Source organism: Fundulus heteroclitus, chromosome 7, assembly GCF_011125445.2.
Source record: "Fundulus heteroclitus isolate FHET01 chromosome 7, MU-UCD_Fhet_4.1, whole genome shotgun sequence".
Classification (NCBI taxonomy): domain Eukaryota; kingdom Metazoa; phylum Chordata; class Actinopteri; order Cyprinodontiformes; family Fundulidae; genus Fundulus; species Fundulus heteroclitus.
The window spans coordinates 38,093,987-38,118,478 of record NC_046367.1 but is presented as its reverse complement, the minus strand read 5'-3'; the positions used below and the strand labels follow the sequence as shown (position 1 = coordinate 38,118,478).

At 37.7% G+C, this 24,492-nt stretch overlaps 1 protein-coding gene across 2 annotated transcripts in view; it reads right to left on the bottom strand.

Moving 5' to 3' along the window:
* The window catches only part of ramp1 (receptor activity modifying protein 1), a 115,061-nt gene that overhangs the window by 23,446 nt on the left and 67,123 nt on the right, over nt 1–24,492 (bottom strand). Inside the window, exon 2 of one of the 2 annotated variants that reach the window (XM_012876152.3) lies at nt 5,919–6,054. In XM_012876152.3, the coding sequence (XP_012731606.1) occupies nt 5,919–6,054 (136 nt within the window). Of the gene's footprint in view, nt 1–5,918; nt 6,058–24,492 lie in introns of both variants that reach the window. The other variant, XM_021323392.2, reaches the window with a different exon arrangement.

The following is a 24,492-nucleotide window of genomic DNA, read 5'->3' as shown; positions in this document are numbered from 1 at the left end:
ATTTGTGTCACTAATACATCAGAGGAACAGCAAAACCATAGGAGACGAACAGAAAGAACATTAAAGTAAGGAGCCGTTAGTCTTGTTGACGGAAACGGGAATGATGGACGCGGGACAAAATGTGACGACAATAAGCAGCAGCGCGACAGTTCCAGAAAACAGCAGCTGCCCTGTTTTTTCTGCAAATGGAAAAGGAAACTTTAACGACACTCATGATTTATTGGGGGAAACAAATGGTGGTTAGCACTGTTATGTTGCAGCAAGAAGATCCCGTGTTTGAATCCTGGCCTGAGCTCTTTCTACAAGGGCATGTGTGGGTTCTCTCACTCACTGAAAATGAGTAAAATTGTCTTGAAATGAGTCTATTTGTTCTTAAATATTATTAGTAAATATTAGTATTTTTATCCCTAAAATAAGATCATTAGATATAATGCACTTGAAATAAGATGATGGAGATGTGTTGTTCAGTTTTCAAGTGCAAAAATCTTATTCCACACTGCAAAAAACGGAACTAAAAATAAGTAAAATGTTCTTTAAAATGTGTGTATTTGTCCTTATTTGAGCTCGTAAATAAGATGATTTGCCAATGGAATACGATTTTTGCGCTTAAAAATAGGAACAACTCATCTCCATCATCTTATTTCAAGTGCAGGATGTCTTATTATCTTATTTTAGGGGTCAAAATATTTATTCCTTTGGCAGATACCTGCTCAAATCAAGGACAAATACACTAACTTTAAGAACTTTTTACTTATTTTTAGATCCGTTTTTGCAGTGCATTGGCAGATCATTCAAACTTGCAGCTCAAATCAAGGACAAATACATTAATTTCAAGAAAATTTTACTTACTTTTGGTTCCCTTTTTGCAGTGTGGGAACCGCGGCTTCCTCCCAGTTAAAAAACATGACTGTCAGGTTAACGGATTCCTAAAACTTTTGTCTTTAATGTATTTAACTTCAGGCTGGCCTCTAATTGGCTGCTTAAACGATTCTCCTCTAGGTGAAGCTCCCTGCGCCTGTGGCCAATCGGCGCTTTTGGTGTCGCTGTTCGTCCAATCAGATTAATCCATGCTACGTATCAATCAAAGTCAACCCTCTGGCATCTTAGAGTGCGTGGCTGCAAATGTCACTCAAATGTACGAATCCAAACGAGAGAGTCAGACATCTTGTTGTTTTGTCGTAATCCCTGATTTTGCTTTACAAAATAAAATAAATCAATGAAAGCCTTCTAGCAGTGGTAAGTCCACGCTTTCCCCCGGCTTATATGTAAGCAAAAGCTTGTGAAGATTCATAAAAACTACGTTAGAGCGAAATGCCACTGACTAATGTGTGCAGCAGTGGCTTTAAGAGGCAGCGTTGAGTGTTTTATGAGGAGGGAGCTGAATATAAACGGACTGAAGTGACAACTGAAGACTGACAAGAGGGCTGAGGAAGCTGGTCGTCTTTTGACAGCAAAGACACACCGAGAAGCCGGTAGGCGAAGCATAACTGGCCCGACACTCACAGGAGACTCTCACACAGACTCCAAATGTCACTCGATGCGAATTACAGATCTCCGGATGTATTTCGGCCAGAAAAAAGGGTCCTCAAAGGGGTGAGGGTGGCAAACATCCCTCATGTTTGACATTTGGACTTAGAAAAGCTATTTTTCTGACATTTTGAATCCTTAATTCACTGTAGTCTTTTGTTCTGTTTGACTTTTCTAGCAGAACGATGTTTAAGAAACACACAAAAAAATTCCTTAACAATGTATCAGAATTTTTAGTTTTAGAAAGAGATTGGTCATTACAGAAATTCATCTTTATTTGTATCTAAAACCAAGCATACTAATTCTATAAGCTCATTTTAATGAATCAGACATTCAAGTCAGGAAAAAGAAGTTGATTCTTTCAGCTCCCTAAGCATTAAACTCTATTTTTGGAACATTTGTCTTTAAAATAAAGCGTGTCACCGACAATTGTGCAGTACGCCTGGTTGAGGGACCGAACTGTCAAACATAGATGCAGCAGGTAGATGAAGCTGGGATCCTTGGAAATAATTGGTAAATTCAAACAAGCCAAAGTAGGGCAGGATTTTAAAGCACAATGAAGATGTGAGAAGAATCAACGAACATCCAGGGACGCTTTCTGCACAACAGAGGGAAGGAAAATACTACTACCATTCAATAGTGTGCATACAGTGTGCACAATTATAAGACAAATGAGCATTTTGACCATGTCGTTATTTTTATGCAAAGCTCTTAGATTTTCATTTTTATCAAAGATCTTGCATACTTAATGAACAATGATATTTGTGTAATGTGGGACGGTGTGCTCGAAGGAGAGAAAACAGCGTGCAAGCCGAGCACATGATTAGGTAGCTTCTGTTCTTTAGGTAAAATAGGTTAAAAAGTAAAGATTCGTCTGACTGTGAGGAAGTTCAAACTTGTAAAAGATCTTTCAGAGGGATCTAGAGCTCTTAAAATTGCAGAGGCACTGAGGTGTGATCACAGAGGCATCAATCATTTTGCTGCTAAGACTTAATGGGGTGACAACACACATGCTGAGAATAAAAAAAAAAAAAATGCAAATTAGCTGTCAAGATTTAAGAAGTGCTGAACATGAAGCCATCAGAAACATGTTCTCCTCCAATGCTGTGATATTCCAGAGCTGCTACCAGCCTGGAGAGCCCAGAGATACAAGATGTTCAGCTCTGAGAGACGAGGTGAGGAAGACTAACCCGGACCAGCACTGAACGAGACACATAGTCAAACTCAAAGAATTACAATAGTATTGAAAACTTCATTTATCTCAGTATCTCAGATTCACTAACTTAAACACATTATATATGAATATGTTTTACTTAGTGACCCTTTATCTCTGTTATTTCTGGTGATTGTTTGACTTAAAAGTATGTTTAATACTAGCCTGGGTGCCATTCCGAACTTAGTCCCACAATGTTTTAGGTCGGGAAGTTCGAAATTCTGACTAGAATTGAGTATGACCATGTCAGGCTATTTTAATACCTGCTTAAAGGTTGTTTCTCTCAAAAGGAATTTTTAATCTAACAAATGTGCCTCATCAGAACGCACATTTGATTTATTGATGATGACTGAAAGTAGAAACCTCAAGCCTGGGCCAAGAATTATGTGAAGATAGATAAATAAAAACAGTTTTTTTTTTGGACTCTTGAGAGGAGAACAGTTATTTCGGAGCAGATAAATGGTCCTGTGGATGGATCGCTACGAGGAACCGAACTCCAGTTTGACTCAGATGCCAGCAAGGTGTTGGTGGGGTCATGCTACGGGCTGATATTATCAAAGATAAGCCAGTTGGACCTTTCCAGATGGAAAGATGGACCTAAAATCTACTCCCAAACGAAATGCCAGTTTTTAGAAAGAACTTGAAGTTGGAGGAAAGAGTCTTTATCTTTCAAGAACGCAATGATTATTATGCAGAACGACATTCCATCAAATGCATCAAAGCTCCTCAATGCATGGCTAGCCAGTAAGGGAGTTAAAGACGATAAAATAAAGGCACGGCCCCCTTCCTTACCCGACCTAAACCCTACTGTATACATGTGGACCCCTTTGAAAGAGGTGCTTTATGCTGAGGTTTTTTAAAATTCTCATTTTAACAGATGAAACAATTTCTATGTTCATTTTGCTGCTTTAAACATTATGCACAATCATAGCTGCCCAATACTGGTGCACGCAAGGATATTCTCCTAAGAAAGAGGAAAGCTTGCTTTTACTTACTTGAATGTGCAGGTCTAAAGTTTATTAACATTTAGGACTCACTGAGAGCTCTGTAGTTTTTAAAAAAATCAGATTAGTCCTGAAAAACACAGCTTGCCCAGTATTTATTTACACAGTATCATCTGTCAAACACACACAAAAAAACGTACAGCTAACATATGATCCAATCTACAAATGCAGACTTATTTTCTAATAAATCGCACAATAATTAAACTATAACAAACTTCTATACGGATTGAAAGGTGTTAAATCTGCGGTCTGCTACTGCTTGCACTCAGATATTATTTTTACACACTTATCAATTATCTGGTCATGTTTGGTTATCTAAATATTCTTTAAGTGATTATTAGCTAAATTATTAATTATTAGCTAAATTAGCCATGTAGTAATCCCCTCTACCCAACAATGTCAGGGACTTCAAGCATCTAGTGTACTGAGGTTAGTGAATCTAAATCAGTGCAGACAGGACGTCAGCATAGTTTAGCCAAACATTAATTAATGTTAGTTTTGAAATACTTGTGTTGCTTTTGTGTAAATGTCTTAGCAGTGGCCCTAAAGCTGTCGTATCTGGTGTCTAAATACGGTCATCTCACATTATCATTTATAACAGCCCAACAAAATATACAGTCATATTTAATAAATTAGAAAATGGGTTCCAACGAGGCTTAATTATCAGATTAAGAGTACCTTTGGAAAATAACCTTTAAGCAAATATTAAATATAATTGATCAAGCTAACATTTCCGCATTATGAATTTTAGCATTCGATGCAATATTCTAATCTTAAAGGTTGTGTTTTCATTAGATGTAAGCAAAATATCAACATTATTAACATAAATAAGGACATTAAAACATCAGTCTGTGAGGATTAACCTATATAATGTGTTTACTTTAGTTAATTTGGTTACCAAAACAAACTGACTTAATAATATCCTCGTTCTCTGAATATGACTGTATGTCAGCCGGAAACATTATTTACTTAAAGCCAGATCCAAGGAGAGAAATGTGACAATGGTCAATATTTGTTTAATATTGTTATTACTAGTCAATAATATACCATTACTGTATGTTAGGAATATTTTATTAGTCAAATGTTTGTTTTCAGAAAATGAGAGAAAGATTTTGACAAGGATCAGAGCTTTTTACTAAAAACAGAAATCTAAAGTCATGAGTCCCTCCAGACCAACAGATGTTTACCACAGATACGCTGCAAACCAAGCAGGCAAATGTTGTTCACATTCTAAGTATCTCTAGTTCTACAGTCACAACATCACCGGCCCAGATAGATCTACATCTGTAGTGCAGAGCAGTGACATTTAAAAGCCCGGGTTGGGTTAGGGTTTTGGTTCTTCACAATAATTATTTGTTTGCCACATTTTATTTTCTGAAGCCATGCTCATTCAAACAAAATCTCAGTCAATATCTCAGTCAAAGATCAACTTTCTTTTTGGAGAGCAGCCTAATTGGATTCCCCCTCCGAGATCACAGAGAGCAGTGAAGATCATTAAAACGGATGAGCGACATCACAGTGAAGACACACATTTCAGAAAGTGGCTTTTTATCCTTTGATATATCGTTCAAGTTGTGACAGTTTTACCACAGCGGTTAAAAAAAAAAGGTTTTAATGTTTATTTAACTGATTAAACTGATGCTAAATGATAATCTGTTGGAACAGTTCAGAAAGCCGTAGCCTGCAGCATCTTTTACAGTCAGGAGGTTAGCAAGGATGATATTTGTGCATGCACAAAAGATCTTTGTTTATGCCAAAGGCATGCAGCTTTTGTTCTGACTGACTGTGTGTGCATCCTCTCTGCTTCTCACCCTCCACTTACTCGCGCTCTGTTGTCTCACTCGGTTTTTAATCAGTTGCTGGAATGCAACCAAAACTTGGACGATCATACAGAGTGCCAGTTAAATATAACAAAGTTCACAGCTTTTTTTTTTCTTCTTAATGCAATCTAACAATGCTGCTCTTTTTTTTTTTTTATTGCTGCAATAAACACTTCAGCATCACTGTGTTACTCGAGTGTTTATTAACCTCAGCGCGGTAAAACCAAATAACAGAGGAAGAGGCAAACACTTCTCAGCGCTGATGCACATTTCTGCTCATTATGCTGTTGTTCTGTGCGAGTAAATCTGTTTTCGTTTCTCTCCTCTGTTGCGTGTTTGTGCTTGATTACTCACTCGGCTGTGTCCTCCCAGCTGCACCACTGACTCGGGTCCAGTTCCTGCATGCCTTCCCTGAAACCGGCCAAGCAGAACTCCTCGATCGCATACCTGTAGTGGGATCCACAGCCCTGCGCTGAGACACACTGAGCCGCTGCTGAGAGGACATGCGGGGGGGCAAAGGTGAGGACCACAAGGGAGGGAAAAAGATGAAATGATGAGAGCAAAGCAAGAAAGGAGATAAAAGTTAAAACTAGTAATGGGTGCACTTATATTGCAGCACAACAGATTTCAAACTTTCATTGTTTTTTTTGTTTTTTTACAAATATGAACCAACAAAAATGTCTAGCTGCTTGAATATGACTGAAAGGCAAAGCAGCAGCAAGGTGTAGCTTGTCAAACCACTCTGATCATCAGGAAGTGTGAAATTCTCTTTCAATGCTGGGGTTCTGGCAGTTTGCTAGTTCAGAGCATAAATTTGTGTGTGTCAATGATAAATGTTGCTGCCCATTAATCTGGGAAGGCTTATAAAGCTGCTTCAAAGCGATCTTTAAGTCAATTTCTACAGTTATGACAGATTATTCACAAGTGGGAGGGATTTTAAACTGTTGCAAAACTTCCCAGCAGATTCACCTCAATGCCAGACTTTGTTTTACTGAACTGTGAAAAACACAAGCGCGCCATCACAGACTCCATGGATCTCAGCGTGTTAAATGACAATGTTCACTATGACGAAACGAGAAAAAGACAGGATGGGCAATGGATGGATAATTGTGCCGTTTATTCTCTTCATGATTATCGTTTTATCATCATAAGGATTTCAGTTGATTGGGACAACACTAAATTCACAAACCTCAAAAAGTAAAAAAAAAGTAAAGGTTGTGCTGGACTTTTAATTGTACTATTTGACAGGAGCAATAAATATTAATTTATTTAAAATTATGATGTATATACATATATTTATAGCAATTAACAGGATTCAAGAAGAATATTCATGTCAAGGACTATATAATGAATAAGGGATAATGATTATCCCTTTTCAGACGTATTCACTAAATAAAGTTGTGCATGTTCTTACAGCTGCCTATAAGGAGAAATCAGTCTGTAAATCTCAATATTGAAATGTGGGTAATTTTGGTGGAATGTCTGAAATAAATTATGCACTCATTCGTTCATAAAATGCAGATATCATGTACTGTTTAGTAAAACTATTGTTCTTGTGTTACTGGAGTCTTGAAGTTGCCTGTTAAATAATCTGCAAGTTGCTCCTTGCTGACTTTTTGTTGTTTTTCTTTAATTTTAAGAGCAGTTCTTCTGTTTGTAGGCTATACGTTGTCACAGTATAAACCAAAAAGTATTGTGATAAACATTAAATGTTATACCAGTCATCCCTAGTTACCCAGACAAAGTTTCTTCTCTATAGAAATTTTGTAGAAGCACCACTTATTTTTGGAAAATTGAACCTCAAGATATAGCCAGATGAGACTAAATTAGAAGATGCACATTATTATTGGTGAAAATAAAACCCAGCATTTTAACACAAACGCCTCATAGCAGCTGACATTAAATCCTCTGTATGTTAAATTTTCTAGAGTCCAACATCAGGCCATATGTCTCACATTCAACAGCAAACATTTGGTCTAAATTTAACCATGCAGGAACAGAAAAAAAGCACCGAAAAGAAAAATATCCATATAAATGTAAAAAAACAAAACAAAAAACAAATGAAGTCATATAGAAACAGACCATATGTGCACCATGTTAATGTTGCTGACGGTGGATCTACAAGCTGTTGGGTAGTGATGCACGTACTGCTTTTCTGATTTTATTATTTTTTTCTTTATCTTTGTTTACTACTCAACAATGTGGAATTTTAGGGGTTTTGAGAAAAATTTAGGCCAGATTTGATTCATTTTAGTACCAAGTAAAGAACATAATGTTGAATTTTGATATAAAAATAACTAAGAACAGAACTGTTTTCCATGAAAATGTCCTAAACTTAATCAAGTCCTTTATGTTCCTAAACTAGGTGTGGAGATTAAAAAAAGTATAAGATAAAATAAAACGAGTTATTTCCTTAATTATTGTATATGATGCTTTGTTTTTTCCACAGATTCCAGAGTTAGCTTTATGCACATGTTAACTGGGGAAAACATCCTCCGCTACATGCTTTCCCCGGATAATTCACTGTCGGGACTTTAAATGAAATAAAGCTCATTACATTAAGGCCATACAAACAGATTGAAAACACAACGCATAAGCCAAACTTAACTCATAGTAATTACATATCCATCTTGACTTGAGGGACCCAGACCCTTAAAAATAGCAGCACTACTAAACATCTGGTTTTATTTGGTCATAAAAGACAGGCTCTAATAGAAACTTTCTGCAGTAACGATCTCTGCCATATGCTGCTGATGTAAAAGCATTCTCCATAAGCATTATATAGGCGGTGAAGTGATTTTCTTACAGTGAATCAGATCAACGGTATTAAATTAAGCTGAAGTTGATCTCTCAGTAATTCACTTCAGGCTGGTTTATGACATTTTACCTTCTGTACGACACATTAAATCTACCTATTGTGACTCCTCACAGTTCTTTAAACATTTACTTCTTCTCAGACCATTTGTAGCTTTTCATTTCTGTCTGCTTCGCTGTGTAAATTGGATTTTGTGATCCGCTGTTTTTCATGTCCTCTCTGAGGGAATCTGTACTTCTCTCCATTAACACACACACACAGAGAGACAAACACTGGTGTTAGGCTTTGCTAATTACCAATAACTGGAAACCTCGTCAACTGCTGCCTTGGATCTGTCAACATCAAACATTTACCTCCCACCAGGACAACTGGGAGCTTTTGCAGAGGATTTAGACAGTCTAGTAATTTCCCTTCTAGAGCAACGTTGTCCTCATAGTCCATAAAGACGGTCATAGTTTTGTCCGTTTCTTGTCACTCAACCTTAAATAGGTTTGAAACAATTCACAAATGTGTGCCCCACAACGCCTAGTTGTTTTCCTCTGACTAATTCATGCCATTTTTCCTCCTCCCAGTAATGTTTTCTGTCAGGCCGACCATGGGTTCGTTCCAGCAGAAAGTTGTTTTCCACCCACCTCTCTCCTTTTTCTGCCTCTGCTCCACCTTCAGTTTGCTCGTTCTGATCATTAGAGGTTAACGACGGCTCTGTTCTTCACCAACCTAATGTCTGGATCACCTGAGTCCCCCATCAATACTCACATATCACGTTGCTGACCACTGACCTCAGAAATGTTCGAGAAAAGAGAATAACTCCAGCAGTCCAGCTGGTTTTAAACGTTTTATTTTTTTGCAAAAATGGCTTTTTTACAAAGATACGATTAGTGCTACCTCCAAAACTATTTCCCTCTTTCCAAACAAAACTTGTCCATCATTCACCTTCTCCAACCTTTAATCTCAATAACCTTTATTTACAGAAAATATCGCCAAAACACACCAATTTAGACGTCATTCCAACTTTATTCCCCTTTCAGTTCTGTGCTTTAGCTTGTCAAACAATACTATAAAGATAATATTTAAGAGTTAGTAATTTCTCAGTCTTGGTTTTAGGGAATTTTATCTGTGTATAATATCTGTGTATAATAGTTTCCTTATCATGAGTATTATAACAGGTTTGAATAGCCAAGGCAAGCTAAGTCAACTTTTGTTTTCATAAATCTAATTTCAAAACAAGAGCACTGACCAAAGTGCTAAACATAAAAGTGTAAAAAAAAGAAAAATTGAATATTCAAATAGTCTCACTAGCAAGATACAACACACAGCAAATCATTATACAATAACATCACAATACACAAAATATTGTTAAATGTGTTAAAACGTAAACTAAAAAAGTGTGGGTTTTTAGAACTGATTAAAAAAAGGACTAAATAAGATACCTTTCTATTTTCTAACAGCCAAGCTGTTCCCTACCTTGGAAGGAAAACCCAAAGGTTTTTGATTCGCCTCAGCATCTCCAGCAAAAGCTGCTCAGCTGATCTGTGCGACTAGCAAAGGGAGCGCAGGCTCGATAGCTCAGAGAGGAAGTGTAAAGCAAAACCATTTAAAGATTTATAACAACATTAATTTTAGAATGAACTCTAAAATGGACAGACCAGTGCAAATGAAGTTAACACTGGAGTAATGTGCTGTCTCCTTTGTTCTAGTTGAATGCTCTGCACTCTGCACCAGCTGAAGGTGTGCAAAAGGATGAATGGATTACTAGTTTTTGATTAAGTTAAGCTTTTTTTTTGGTAAATGTGCATCTTAAATTAACTGTCTATTTATAACCCTAATTAGTGGTAGTAGATTTTTCATACTGTACCAGAGAGGCTGTTTTCACTCAAAAAGACCCAACAGCAAAAGAAATCACTTACTATCACTTATTGATCATACAATATTATTTTCCCGTAAAAGTAGCTAAAATGAGTCAAAAATGAATTTACAAATGAGTTTACTGCCAGCAATTAAAAACTTTAGGTGAATTTAGAACCCTATGAGGCTGATTACATAATTAAAAACTTGAGTTTGTTCTTCTGAACACAGAATGATCACTATAACTGAAAAGTTTTGTGACAGCTGTTCCAACTGTCACACAGAGACAGGAATGGTAAAGGGTTTCTGTTATTCTTTTTAATATTACTTTACATATTGATTAGTGAATAGTTTAGGTTCATATCTTTAAAATTGTTTTCATTAGTCTGACACTTTAGTTAACTATTTGCAGTGCACACATTTAGTTAACTTTGTTTGTCAGTTCTCTTGTATTTTGTTAAATGCAACAAATTAATTTTCTTCTTTTGAGTTGCCAGTTTCCTCTGGACCTGTAGCTGAAATCATACAGATGAGCTCCAGCTGATGGCTGTCAAACTTCATCAGCGGGTCGTTCCATTTGTTTGCCAGGGGAAGGGGAAATTTTGCCTTTAGTTTATTTAATTTTACCATTTCTTTAATGTATCTTCTTTTTGTAACTTAGTTCAATAGTAATATTTATCCAATTTAAAGATTTAGTTAGGTGCTGACCAGTATTTGTTTAAGTTCTTGTGTGTTTAACTACCCCCTGTGTGTGAATTAGCAGTGGTCTGATCAGCCACTATTTAAGTTCCCCCTCATGTCTCGTTTGTTAGGTCAGTTTTGTGCTTGAGTTCTTTGTGTTACTACCTGAGTTGTAGTTTGTTATGTTGACCTCAGTTTTTGGGCCCCAATTTATCATTTTTGAATAATTTTTGGATTTTTGTAATAAATTAGGAATATATTTTTGAAATTTCATCAACGTCTCTTTGGCTGGTCTATGTAAAACCTTCACAAGTTTAATAACAAATGCTGAGTTTGTGGTACTTCATACACAGAAGATTAATGACATTGCCCTTAACGAGCAAATTCTAGTTGTCTGCCATGCGGTCAGACTGTTACATGTCTGCATCCATGTGAGGATACATTGCTAAAATACATTCAACATCCAAACTGAATCCTAACTTTGGTTGTGCTGTGCCTGTATATCCAGATATACATGTACAACATAGTTAAAATGTACGGATGCATTTGGCTGAGGAGGAAATCAGCGGGAAGAAACTAGAGGAAAAACTTTTCTACTTTCTGCAATTTTTCCTTTTTCTCTGTGACCAATAAGCTTGTAAATTATGTTTGGATGTTCAGTAAAATCACTGACCTTACATTAAACTCACTTTTATCACAGCAAGCTCTAAAGTAGGACTTTAAAATAGGACACAACTGAAAATGTGAACTTTCTTACAACAAAAACAGAAAAACACATGAATGATAGAGGGCTTATCCCCTAATATGACCACATTAACGTACAGTGCACAAAATCCAGTTAATGAGACTAGACTGCAAATATTATGAATCACTTATTGTGCTTATTTTACTAATTAACAAAAAACATTTAGCTATTTTTCTCACGACTCAAAAACACGAAGACATAACAGATGAAGATTTAGCTCATATTTGGGTTGTAATTTTAGCTTTTTTGTTTTATTCTGTGTGAGCTGAACTTCTCATGAAGGGAGAACTTGTACAAACCTTCTGAAGAGAGAATAATTTTCATGGCGAAACATCTCTATAAGAGCATACCAAATCCAGACTCTCTCAGGCGTGGACACACATCCGTATATGTCAGGAAAAACAGCCGAGCGATTCACCGTAAAAAGAAGACCTCTGGCCAACCACGCAGGTGGCGGTTTGCACAAGAATCCAAATAAAAAGTTTTGGATCGCAGAGACATGCACACATGGTTTGCTCTCTGAACATCCTCGACCAGACAAGTCAGTGACCTGACCATAATGTAGCCTTGCTGCCGTCCACTTCCCAAAGACCAGACTGAGAGCAGTCAGTGACTGCAGGTAACTTTACTCAACGTGTATTTTAATAAAGCGCTGAGTTAGTGCAGTCTGACTAGTTTCTGTCATGCAATGATCCGCTCGCTTGTATTCTCCTTTCTTTCTCAGTGTATTTATGCCACAAATAGGGACTAAATGCATTGCAAACATTGTGTTTAAAGAGGAAATTCAAATTAACTTGATAGTTTCTTTTACCCATTTCAGTTGTTGACTTTCGGCTTAAAAGTTTCAACTCCACAAATCAAAGAAGATCTAAATATTCCCTGTTGGAGCTGCATGCTATTTATGCCTCCATGTTGTGGTAGGGATCGAAGGGAGGATGGGATCTGCTCAAAAAGGTCATGAATATTAAACAGAGCTTGTTTACATTTATATTAGGTGGTTGGCGTTGAAAGGGAGCGGAGAAATCTTCTCTGCAGTCTACAGAACTTTAATCAAAAGATGGGGAAAGAGCGTTTTTGAGTAAATAAGGATAACGAGGAGAAGAGAGAGGCCATGTTGATCATCCCGGAGAAATGCTCAAATCTTCCAACTAAAAGGGAAAAGTGGTTTGCACAGTAATGCATTTGCTCATGCTCAGACAAGTGGCTCAGATAAAAGAACCAGAGCCGTTTGTTCAACTTAAGGAAAAGATGAAGTACAACTCTGCAGGAATGCAAAGGTCCTGCCTCCCACATGTTGGACCATCTGACTTCACCACACGGAGGATAGAATACTCCCTTTACTCATTACGAATGCCTTCACGGAGGGAAAACTGGAGTAATTCAGACGTTTCCAAAATAAACACGGTTCATGTGCTTCTTTAAACTCAGCCTAATCAAAGGATTTGGACAAATGCTAGCTAGTATTTTTCTAGTGATGTAATTTTCCATTACATTTATCCTCGTCCCTGTATGAAAATTGATTATACTGAATCACCTTCTTCAGTCTAAGACACCAAACCATACTAAGGCATGCTGTCAGAGACCCATTTGTGTTTCAGTTGTTTGACATGACTGCTATCGGCCTGTTTGTTGCCAAAGAATGTTGATTCTGTGCAGGAAAAAATGTTCTAACCCAATTACCTGGTTTTAACTTCGATTCTAATTATATCAGGCCAATTAGGCCTGACTATTGCTAATTTTAACCTCACACAGCACAAGCAGTTTAGGTCAAATTAGCCAACATTTAATTTGAGAGCCAAACATACAAGCGCAGAGATGCATAACTTGAGTCTATAAATAATGTTAAAATACACAAATAGCCCACAAATTTCTGGATCTGGACTGATTGATTCAGAACAAGTCCAAAAAAGGGCCAGACGCATCTCTACTGATCCCATCCACCCCACTGTTACTAACTAATCACACGTTACAATCACCTTAATGTTACGGCCTACTGCACACTGTCATCTCAGATTATCTAAATGCACATTTCTGTAAATGAAGCCTCAATCATTATTGTTTAATAAGCACTTTATTACCTCATTATTTGTTATCTGTAAATCATGAAAGACAACTAGCACATACAAACTTTTGACTCTTCATCATTTTTTATTTTTTTATATTTTGAACACTACAATGATACGAAAACACTGTAATCCTGTTTGTTTGTCTTTTTTATGTGTACTCCTAGCCGGAGTGGCTAAAAGTAAATTTTACCATAATAACACGCTGTGACTATAAAGAATCTTTGAATCTTTCTGTTACAACTTTGTTAATTGGAGTCTTCAAAAGAGACAATTTTAGTTGATATAAATAAAGATATTTATCCACATTTGTATTCCAGAAGCAGATGAAAACGAGAAACCTAATTCTGAATTTTTTTTTTACTGTATCATAAAGGCTTTAAAATACAGACACTGTGTGTTGAAAATGTGCTTCAAGACATTCTAGAGGACAACATTTTGTTTATGTTTACCAGGAACACAATTTTCCCAGGGTGGACTTACAGAGAAAGTCATGCAGATCTTTCCTATGTTGTATCTATGCACTCAAACACCAGTTTTGGGCAGCGAAGACTCGATTGAATCCAGAGCATGAGGTCAGGGCTGTCATCATAGCATTTTAAAATGATTTGCATCAGACTGTGTGCATAAACTCCACATCTCTGTTGTTGGGGCACTTTCTTTGGTTTTCTGCAAGCCGTGCCCCCACAGGGAGCCAATTAGCTACATTTTAGCACCAATTCTAAGGGTCACAACCCAGATAATTTTGTTGCTCTGACATATGCTGGGTCTTGCCTATTAAAAGGTTTTTCAGCCTTTATAGTTATGCCTACAGTAAAAGAGAAATTGTTCTGGCTGATGCAGCTTCCTCCTGGTCTGGGCTAAGCTTTGAAAGACTAGTCGTTAATCAAATGATGCTTGAACCACAGGTTCATTGTCATGAAGCAGGAGAACCACCTTTTATTTTGTAAAACTGAGGCACTCTGTGCATCTTCCTATAAACGGTGGCTGAATCAGGTGCTGCACAGCTGAATGACATCAAAGTTCGCCAAAGCAGAAAAGACTAGAGGTCCCTGATCACTTTCCAGCTTTATTGTGCAGACCTCATGGAAAACCACGTTTGGACACCATCTGAGCCTTCATCAGTCACAAATGTAGACAGCAAAAAGGCAAGTAAGTACAGACAACCTGAAACAAGATTTAAAAACATCATTGGAAGCAGAGAAAAATGAAGTTTAAGTCTACTGGTCAAACAAAATACAGCTGGAGATCATGTATGTGCTCATGATACACACTCCCAGCTACTTTTACATAATAGAAAATCAGCTCAACATATCCCAAACATTACCAGCAGAACACATGCAGGAGATAAATAAACATAAAACTAATTTACCAGTATGTCTCTATGAAGGAAATAAGCAGTAAAACGTGGTGCAACAACGCATTAGAGGAAACCTGAAAGATGAATCTCATTAAAACTAAAGGTGTTTCCACTGTGTTTAGAGGATATATCATGTGTGCCTGTCTGCAAAATGAAAGCTTAATTATATCACTTCCTCTAGATTAGCTCTAGATTAGGGGAGATTGTTTTCTACTCCCAAACCATGGTTGACCTGTAGATAATACTGCAAAGTCCACGTTCTGTGTGTGGATGTGAGTCTAGACCTTTCCACTTGAGCCACGTTGAAATATTTTAGGAGCCAAAATGTTAGCAAAATAAAGAGAGGAAATAAGCAGCGTTGTTAGAACCTTACAGGAGTTTTCTAATCACTTTAAACCCTTTGTTGGAGCAGTAAATAATATTTTATATGAGAGTTTTATGAGTGGGCTCAATTAGTAAAGTCTTCCAGTGTGTGAGTTGTTTTTTTTTTTTGGCAAAAGGAGTTTTATACCAACATCAAATAATATACTCCAGTACAAAAACAAATAGCTGTGCAAAAATAAATGCATAAATTAGTGGTTGCCATTTTATTTTCCCTAAGCCAGTGGTTAATGAGTTTTATACAAAAAGTACTTGTAGAAGCCAGCTGTGCTGCAGTGCATTGATGCAATAGCGAGCCATCAGAGGCCTAAAACTAGTCAGAGATGATTCACACAGGAGTAAGATAAACTATTTGCAGCCAAGTCCCTCACTTTGGTTAAAATAAAAAAAAGTGTTTAAAAATTTGTACGAAGCCATCTTCTGGTAAATGTTGGGCCCCGAGGCATTATCCTACATTAAACAACCATTCCAGTTGAGTGGGCTGATTGAAGCCTGATAATGATGGCTCAGTAGAATACATGCTGATGGGCAAAAAAAAGCCTAGCGGATGCAAGAAATTGCATAATCATGCCATCAGCTTGGGTATACGATCAAGATATGAGTTATTGTTAGAACAGAGCCAAGGAGGGTTATCTCACTGTAATCCCAAGCAGCCAACAGCCTTTGCTTGGCAGATAAACTGTTTAACTACTTTGGAAAAAAGATCATAGAGTGACTGGGCATAATATCCCTCCTTCCAGATGTAATTACACCAGTTCCATGTCAGTTTCGTTTAATTTTGACCCTATATTAGTAAAAATATGCCAACAGATTCCATACAGAAATAAAGGTGTTTGGTATGTACATAAATCAATATTGACATAGAGTATGCAGGATCTAATTATATGGAAACACTCTATGTATGTCATAACTAAGGGAAAAAAACCAAAGTGTTTTATAAATATTATAACTATCTAGACTTCCTGTTTGCGGTAAGGCGTATTCTGTCACTTCCTGTTGTTGCTGTGTGAACGACGGAGCTTTGCTCCAGGCTCTCTCGCTTTTTATCTTTAAACCTCTTTGCTGTAACATCTGTTTCCAAACATAAGCACTTTTAAAACATTGTCTGTGGCTGCTCATCACGTTTGGGAACTCCTCGTGTTTCACACGGTTTGTTCTTTGGCGTGATAATAGGGCGTTAGCCTAGCTTTAGCCTAGCGTTAGCCTAGCGCTAGCCAAGCCTTAGCCTCATAATGGCTTCTCCGTGTCTGACTAAGTCTCCTATCTGCTGCTCTCTGTGTCAGATGTTCAGTTATTCCTCTGCCTCCTTTAGTGATGATGGTACATGTAATAAATGTAGTGTTTTTGTAGCTTTGGAGGCGAGGGTGTCAGAATTGGAGACCCGGCTCCGTGCTGTTGAAAAACCAGCTGATAGCCGCTCTTTTGCTAGCGCGGAGCCGCATAGAGTAACTTCACGTAGCGAACCTAAAGCAGTAGCACCCGAGCAGCCTGGTAACCAGGCTGGCTGGGTGACAGTTCGTAGGAAGCATAGCTCTAGATTACAGACCCCAGATCACCACCAACCCATCTGCGTTTCTAATAAATTTTCCCCTCTGAGCGACAATCTCGCCGAGGAGCCGACCTTAATCATTGGCAGCTCCATAATGAGAAATGTGGCACTAAAGAAACCAGGGACCATAGTTAAATGCCTACCAGGGGCCAGAACAGGCGACATAGAATCCTACTTAAAACTACTGGCTAAGGATAAGCGTAAATACCGCAAAATTGTTATTCACGCTGGCGGTAATGACACCCGGTCACGCCGATCAGAGGTCACCAAAGTTGGTGTTGCTTCGGTTTGTGAGTTTGCTAAAACTATGTCGGACTCCGTAATTTTCTCTGGTCCCCTGCCTGATCTGACCAGTGATGACATGTTTAGCCGCATGTCATCATTCAACCGCTGGTTGTCTAGGTGGTGTCCAGAAAACGACGTGGGCTACATTGATAACTGGAGAACTTTCTGGGGAAAACCTGGTCTGATCCGGAGAGACGGCATCCATCCTACTTTGGATGGTGCAGCTCTTCTTTCTAGAAATCTGGCCGGATTTATTAGTTCTCCTAAACGCTGACAACCCAGGGTCCAGACCAGGAAGCAGAGCCGTAGTTTAACACACCTCTCTGCAGCTTCTGTACTGTTACCCACCCATTATCCTATTGAGACAGTGTCTTTCCCACGGCCAAAACTTAACAGATCAAAAACTGATCTAAAAGGAACAAATCATAAAAACCTAATAAAAATCAATATGGTTCACCTTGAACCTAAAAATAAAATAATAAAATGTGGTCTATTAAATATAAGGTCTCTCCCTCCAAAGACTTTGTTAGTTAATGAATTAATTTCTGATAATCAGATTGATTTGTTTTGTCTCACAGAAACCTGGCTACAAGAGGACTACGTTAGTATAAATGAGTCAACCCCCTCCAGTTATTCAAATTTCCACATTCCCAGATCTGTGGGAAGAGGAGGAGGAGTGGCAACTATCTTTCAGTCTGATTTATTAATTAGTCCCAGGCCAACTAATAATTACAGTTCTTTTGAACATTTAACCCTCAGTTTCCCTCATCCAAACTGCAAAGCAATAAAACCTCTTCTGTTTGTTGTTTTGTATCGTCCACCAGGCCCTTACACTCAGTTTTTGGATGAGTTGTCAGATTTCTTATCTGATTTGGTGTTAAATACTGATAAGGTTATTATAGTGGGTGATTTTAACATCCATGTTGACACTGAATGTGATAACCTTAGTGTAGCCTTTAAAAACTATCCTAGATTCAATTGGTTTTGCTCAAAATGTGCATGAACCGACGCACTCTCGGCTCCATACTTTAGACCTTGTGCTGACATATGGCATTGATTGTGAAGAATTAACAGTATTTCCTCACAACCCTGTCCTGTCTGATCATTTTTTAATAACATTTGAGTTTAATCTAACTGAATTCTCCACCCCCAAAAGAGGGTTCCATTATAGTAGATTTTTATCGGATAATGCTGTATCAAAACTTAAAGAGTCTGTCCCCTTCTTAATATCCTCAGTATTGCAGAAATGCCCTGTAGATGGCAGCATTGCTGTTTCTTCCCATTCACAAATCGATACCTTTGCTAACAATGTGACTTCCTCATTGCGTTCTGCATTAGACAATGTAGCTCCCTTGAAAAAGAAGGTGATTATTCACAGGAAGCTGGCTCCTTGGTTTAATTCAGAGCTGCGTTCTTTGAAGCGCAATGTTAGGAAATTGGAGAGAAAATGGCGCTCTACACACCAAGAGGAATCCTACTTAATCTGGAGGGACAGACTATTGTTGTATAACAAGACCCTCTGCAGAGTTAGAGCAGCATATTTTTCATCATTAATTGAAGAGAATAAAAATAATCCTAGATTTCTCTTTAGTACAGTTGCCAAACTTACCCAGAGCCACAGCTCTGTTGATCCATCCATTCCCTTAGCTCTCAGTAGTAATGATTTTATGGGATTCTTCATAAATAAAATTGATGCCATTAAAAATAAAATAATTGGCATCCTCCCAAACATGATTACCTCGTCCTCAGTAAGTGAGGCAGCATTGGAGGAATCTTTAGAATCTGCGCAGTGTTTGAACTGTTTAGAAGCAGTAGAGCTTTCTGAGCTATCTAAGATTTTAGCTTCATCTAAACCTTCTACCTGTATGTTAGACCCAATCCCAACCAAGTTGTTTAAGGACATATTCCCTTTGATCAGTGGCACTATTTTAGACATGATTAATCTATCCTTAGTAAATGGATATGTACCACAGGTTTTGAAAGTAGCTGTTATTAAACCTTTACTTAAGAAACCTTCTCTTGATCAAGATGAGTTAGTAAATTACAGACCTATATCTAATCTTCTTTTCTTATCTAAAATTCTTGAGAAAGTAGTTGCTAATCAACTTTGTGAACATTTACAAAGTAATGACCTACTTGAGGAGTTTCAGTCAGGCTTCAGAGCTCATCATAGCACTGAAACAGCTCTGGTGAAGGTCACTAATGATATTCTCATGGCCTCAGATAATGGACTTGTGTCTATACTTGTCCTGTTAGATCTCAGTGCTGCGTTTGATACAGTTGATCACAATATTCTCCTACAAAGACTTGAACATACTGTAGGGATTAAGGGGAAAGCATTAGGCTGGTTTAAATCTTATCTGTCAGACAGATTCCAATTTGTTCATGTTAATAATAAATCTTCCTCAAACTCTAGGGTCACTTGTGGAGTACCACAGGGTTCAGTCCTTGGACCAATTCTCTTTACTATATATATGCTTCCGATAGGCAAAATTATCAGACAGCATGGGATTAATTTCCACTGTTATGCTGATGATACTCAGCTATATTTATCCATAAATCCTGATGAATCCAATCAATTACTTCGACTGCAGTCATGTCTTGATGACATCAAAAGCTGGATGACTTTAAATTTCCTGCATCTAAATTCTGACAAGACCGAAGTTTTAATCTTTGGGCCAGAGTCCTCAAAAAATAAACTTCTTAACCAATCACTTAATCTGGGTGGCATTAAACTGGCCTCTGGTAATAAAGTAAAAAATCTTGGTGTTATTTTTGACCAAGACATGTCATTTAAATCCCATATTAAACAGGTTTCCAGAGTTTCCTTTTTTCACCTCCGGAATATCGCCAAAATTAGAAACATTCTGTCCAGGAGTGATGCTGAAAAACTGGTCCATGCATTTGTTACTTCAAGGCTGGACTATTGTAATTCTTTACTATCAGGAATTCCACAAAATGCAGTTCAAAGCCTTCAGCTGATCCAAAATGCTGCAGCAAGAGTTCTGATGAAAATCAACAAGAGGGATCATATTTCTCCAATTTTAGCTTCCCTTCATTGGCTTCCTGTTAAATCAAGAATAGAATTTAAAATTCTTCTTCTAACGTATAAAGCCCTTAATAATCAAGCTCCATCATATATCAGAGCTCTGATTACCCCGTATGTTCCTAACAGAGCACTTCGCTCTCAGACTGCAGGTCTGCTGGTGGTTCCTAGAGTCTCTAAAAGTAGAATGGGAGGCAGATCCTTTAGCTATCAGGCTCCTCTCCTGTGGAACCAACTCCCAGTTTTGGTCCGTGAGGCAGACACCCTGTCTACTTTTAAGACTAGGCTTAAAACTTTTCTTTTTGACAAAAATTATAACTAGTGACTCATGTTACTCTCAGCTACCTTTATAGTTTTACTGCTATAGGCTTAGGTTACTGGAGTATATCAGGATCTAATTTTCTCACTATATTGAGTTCTACTGTTCTTCAATTATGCATTATGTGTTGTCATTTCTGCTTTAACTTTCTGTTCTCTCTCTTTTCTCTTCATAGTAGGTACACCTGGTCTGGCGTTCTGTTAACTGTGACATCATCCAGAGAAGACGGCTCACCCGCTACTACCATCTAATGTAGAACAGATTACTAGATCAATGTGTGCTTCTGTGCTTCTTTGTCTCTCTTGTTGTGTCTCTGCTCTGTCTTCTGTAACCCCAGTCGGTCGAGGCAGATGACCGTTCATACTGAGCCCGGTTCTGCCGGAGGTTTTTTTTCCCGTTAATGGGTGGTTTTTCTTCCCACTGTCGCTTCATGCTTGCTCAGTATGAGGGATTGCAGCAAAGCCATGTACAATGCAGATGACTCTTCCTGTGGCTCTACGGTTCCCCAGGAGTGAATGCTGCTTGTCGGGACTTTGATGCAATCAACTGGTTTCCTTATATAGGACATTTTTGACCAATCTGTATAATCTGACCCAATCTGTATAATATGATTGAACTTGACTTTGTAAAGTGCCTTGAGATGACATGTTTCATGATTTGGCGCTATATAAATAAAATTGAATTGAATTGAATTGAATAGACTTAACAGCTTATTTTAAAATGTAATTTTAGCACAAAACTTTTACTTGTGGTGCATGGGTTAAAGTCCAGTGTGTGGACAATATATCAGTCCCTTTAGCTCTTGAAAGTCTGACTGATTGATAAAAAACAAACTTCAGTGTGCTGCACAACTTACGCACAGTAGTGCAGTCGATTGCACTGTTGCCTTGCAGCATGAAGGTCCTGCTGTGTTTTTGCACAAAATTTGCATATTCTTCATGTGCATTCATTGGTTCTCGCCGGCTACGACGTTTTTCTCCCACAGTTCAGAAACTTGGCTAAATTGTCCTTTAGACGTGTGTCTGTAGACCATGCAAGGGTTAGCAGGTGTAGACAAAGGATGGATAGTAATGAAGCAGTGACAACACCTTCTGTTGCCTGTGTTGGTAAACGCTTACAGGATTCTCCCAGCAGTTGTTTTATGGATGCAAGACAAGAACCTTTGAGGTCGTGTTCAGAACAACAAGGGAAACTTTTTTCATCCTGTACATTTCCACTGAATTATCTCAGTTTGCAGTTTTTCATTTCCTGCACCGTGAGTCAGTTTTTCAAATCACTTTTGTCCCCCAGATACTAGGCTTCTTTTTTTCTAAAGTCGCTTGTAAATCCTTTCAGTTGCGGATTTTTGGTCTTGTTTCTGAAAGTAAAGTTGCTTATTTAAGCTCTAAAATAAGTGATGATAAACACTAGTTAAAAAGAGACCCGCTTGCACTGTCGCGCCACAGACACCGTGAGTATAACTGGCTGAAATATCCCTCCGCTTCTCTCTGCCTTCACACACTCCTACTTATAGACAAATTACACAAGACGCCTCATCACATGCTGGAGCGCATCCTGCGTTGCCGCCATATTGGTTGGGTAATTTCTAATGTAGGCTGACATAGGAGCCGACGGGAGTAATGGCCGAGGGAGCAATTTTGCCGAAATTTTCTGCAGCGTACGATTGCAATAACCGGCGATAACAGCTGAAAGTAGTTCACGTGATGCAGATCACCATTTTGACCACAGAGATTCTGAATATGAGTTTTTATGCACTGATAAAATTGCAGAAACCCAACCCATAAACCATACTTTAATGCTTATTAATTTGTGGTCTTTGTATTTGACAAAATAAGGTTGAATCTCGTCAGCAAATGAAGTTACAGTGTCAGCACATCAGAGAAGCTGTGCTAAACAGTTCTGCCCCAGTTGCAGGCAAACTGTAAGACACAAATAACCTGAAAATTTTAAATCCTTTTCCAGGCTTTTAAAAAATCTGTGTGTATGCACGTGGATATAAACAGCAACTTGTGTCTTTATTAAAATACATTAATTTATACATTGATACTTAATACCATGTCTCTCTTTGTTTGAGAAAAGTATTTCGGCACGAAAACACATATTTATTTACACATTTATGTCGGTGCTCCAGCTCCCAAATAAAAGTTTATATTGTTTTTCTTTCACTAATGCAAGGAAACTACATCTTCTTTAGCAGGCTTTTTATGGCCTGCATTTTCTGCTGAATCATTTCTGAGTGCAGGAGATCATGATGCTCCACAGGGATTCTCCGTGCAGAAATGCAAAAGCAGAATTCAGTTTTATTTTTGGTATATTGCTATAGAAATAGAAGCATTTACAAAAACATTTTTAAAAAGTAGAAAGCTACAATAGTTGCCTTATGAAACATCTAAGTCATTTTTGACGAGACGATATGCGGACTAGTTGGTTTATTTCAAGTTAACACAGTTGTAAACGTAAGTGACCACACCAATCTGCTGTTACCCTTTTGCACACGTGACTAAAAAATATTTTGTCAATGCATTTAGGAAATAAAATCACCGGCGATAAAAAACAAATATTCCACTTTATGTGGGTTTACAAGTTATACATTTTCATATTCAAATCAGATCAGGTTAGGTTCTACTGGAAGCTCATTTACAACATATTTATTAGCGGAATGATATGTTTTAGATCCCTTGTTTTCTGATTTTAGAGAATGCAAACTGTGAGAGTTTACTAAATTAAAAAAAGGAAGTTGCTGCTTCTTTTACACGTTTTCAGTTCTTTGTGAAAACAAATAGAGTTTGCTTCATGTTGAACATAAAGTGACAGCCGGGATGGATGAACCACGGAGAGCTTTTTACGAAGCATCTTGCTTCTTGTAAATTTTTGCATGAAAATGCAGCAATTGTTTCAGCAGCAATAGGCTCTTCTAAGAGAAAAAAGTCAAACCCAGTTTACTCAATGAAGCAGGTTGTGCTCTTTTCTTAACATACATTTCATAATTTTTATTCAGTGGTAGGTCTTTTTGCCAATAATAAAGGAAGTATAATTATAAGAAGATTTCTTTCCACTTCCATCACTATTTCTTATCATCAGCAATTTATCTTTGTTTTTCTTCAACTCTCTTCTCAACTTTGTTAGCTCTCTTCTCAAATGGAACTACTTTCCATTTAAAATCAGTATATTCATCCTTTTGTAAAAACACCACCGCTGTATATAACGCAACGGCACATTAAATAGGATGATAAAGATGGAGGACATGAGGTTGGTTAGCTAAAGTTTCCTGAGCCAAGCAGAGTTTCATTACAATAATGCAATAACAATCCTGTTCCTGGATTGTTATTGCATTTAGTGTCGCTGGTGGAGCTTTGAAGATTGACCAAGGCAAATGTTTTAGCTTCAGGCCCAAACGAGACTAAAGAAAGATTAATGACTCCTTTTTTCTCTATTCTCATCTACCGAGGAGCAAGTCTTGTCATTATGTGATGTTTAAAGTAGGACCACAATTTGCAGAAACTGATGATGGTAGAGGTTCATAACAAAAAAACAAACAGAAAATATAAACACAAGGAGATCAAATGAGCGTAACAGAAGAATCAAGCGATGAACAGTGAAAAACAAGGAGCTTAAATACTGAGGCATGGGTGGAGAATGACAGTGAAACCAAGTGAGCTAATTAGGATTGTTGAACAGCTTTGGTAAAGTATTAACTGAGAGACAGAGACAAATAAACACATATCACACGGGCAGCTGAACTTAGATACAAAATGATCAAGAAATCAGAAAGTGTAAAATCACTTTAAGATAAGAGATTAAACCTAAACACACAGAGAGAAGAACCCAAGAAATCAGTA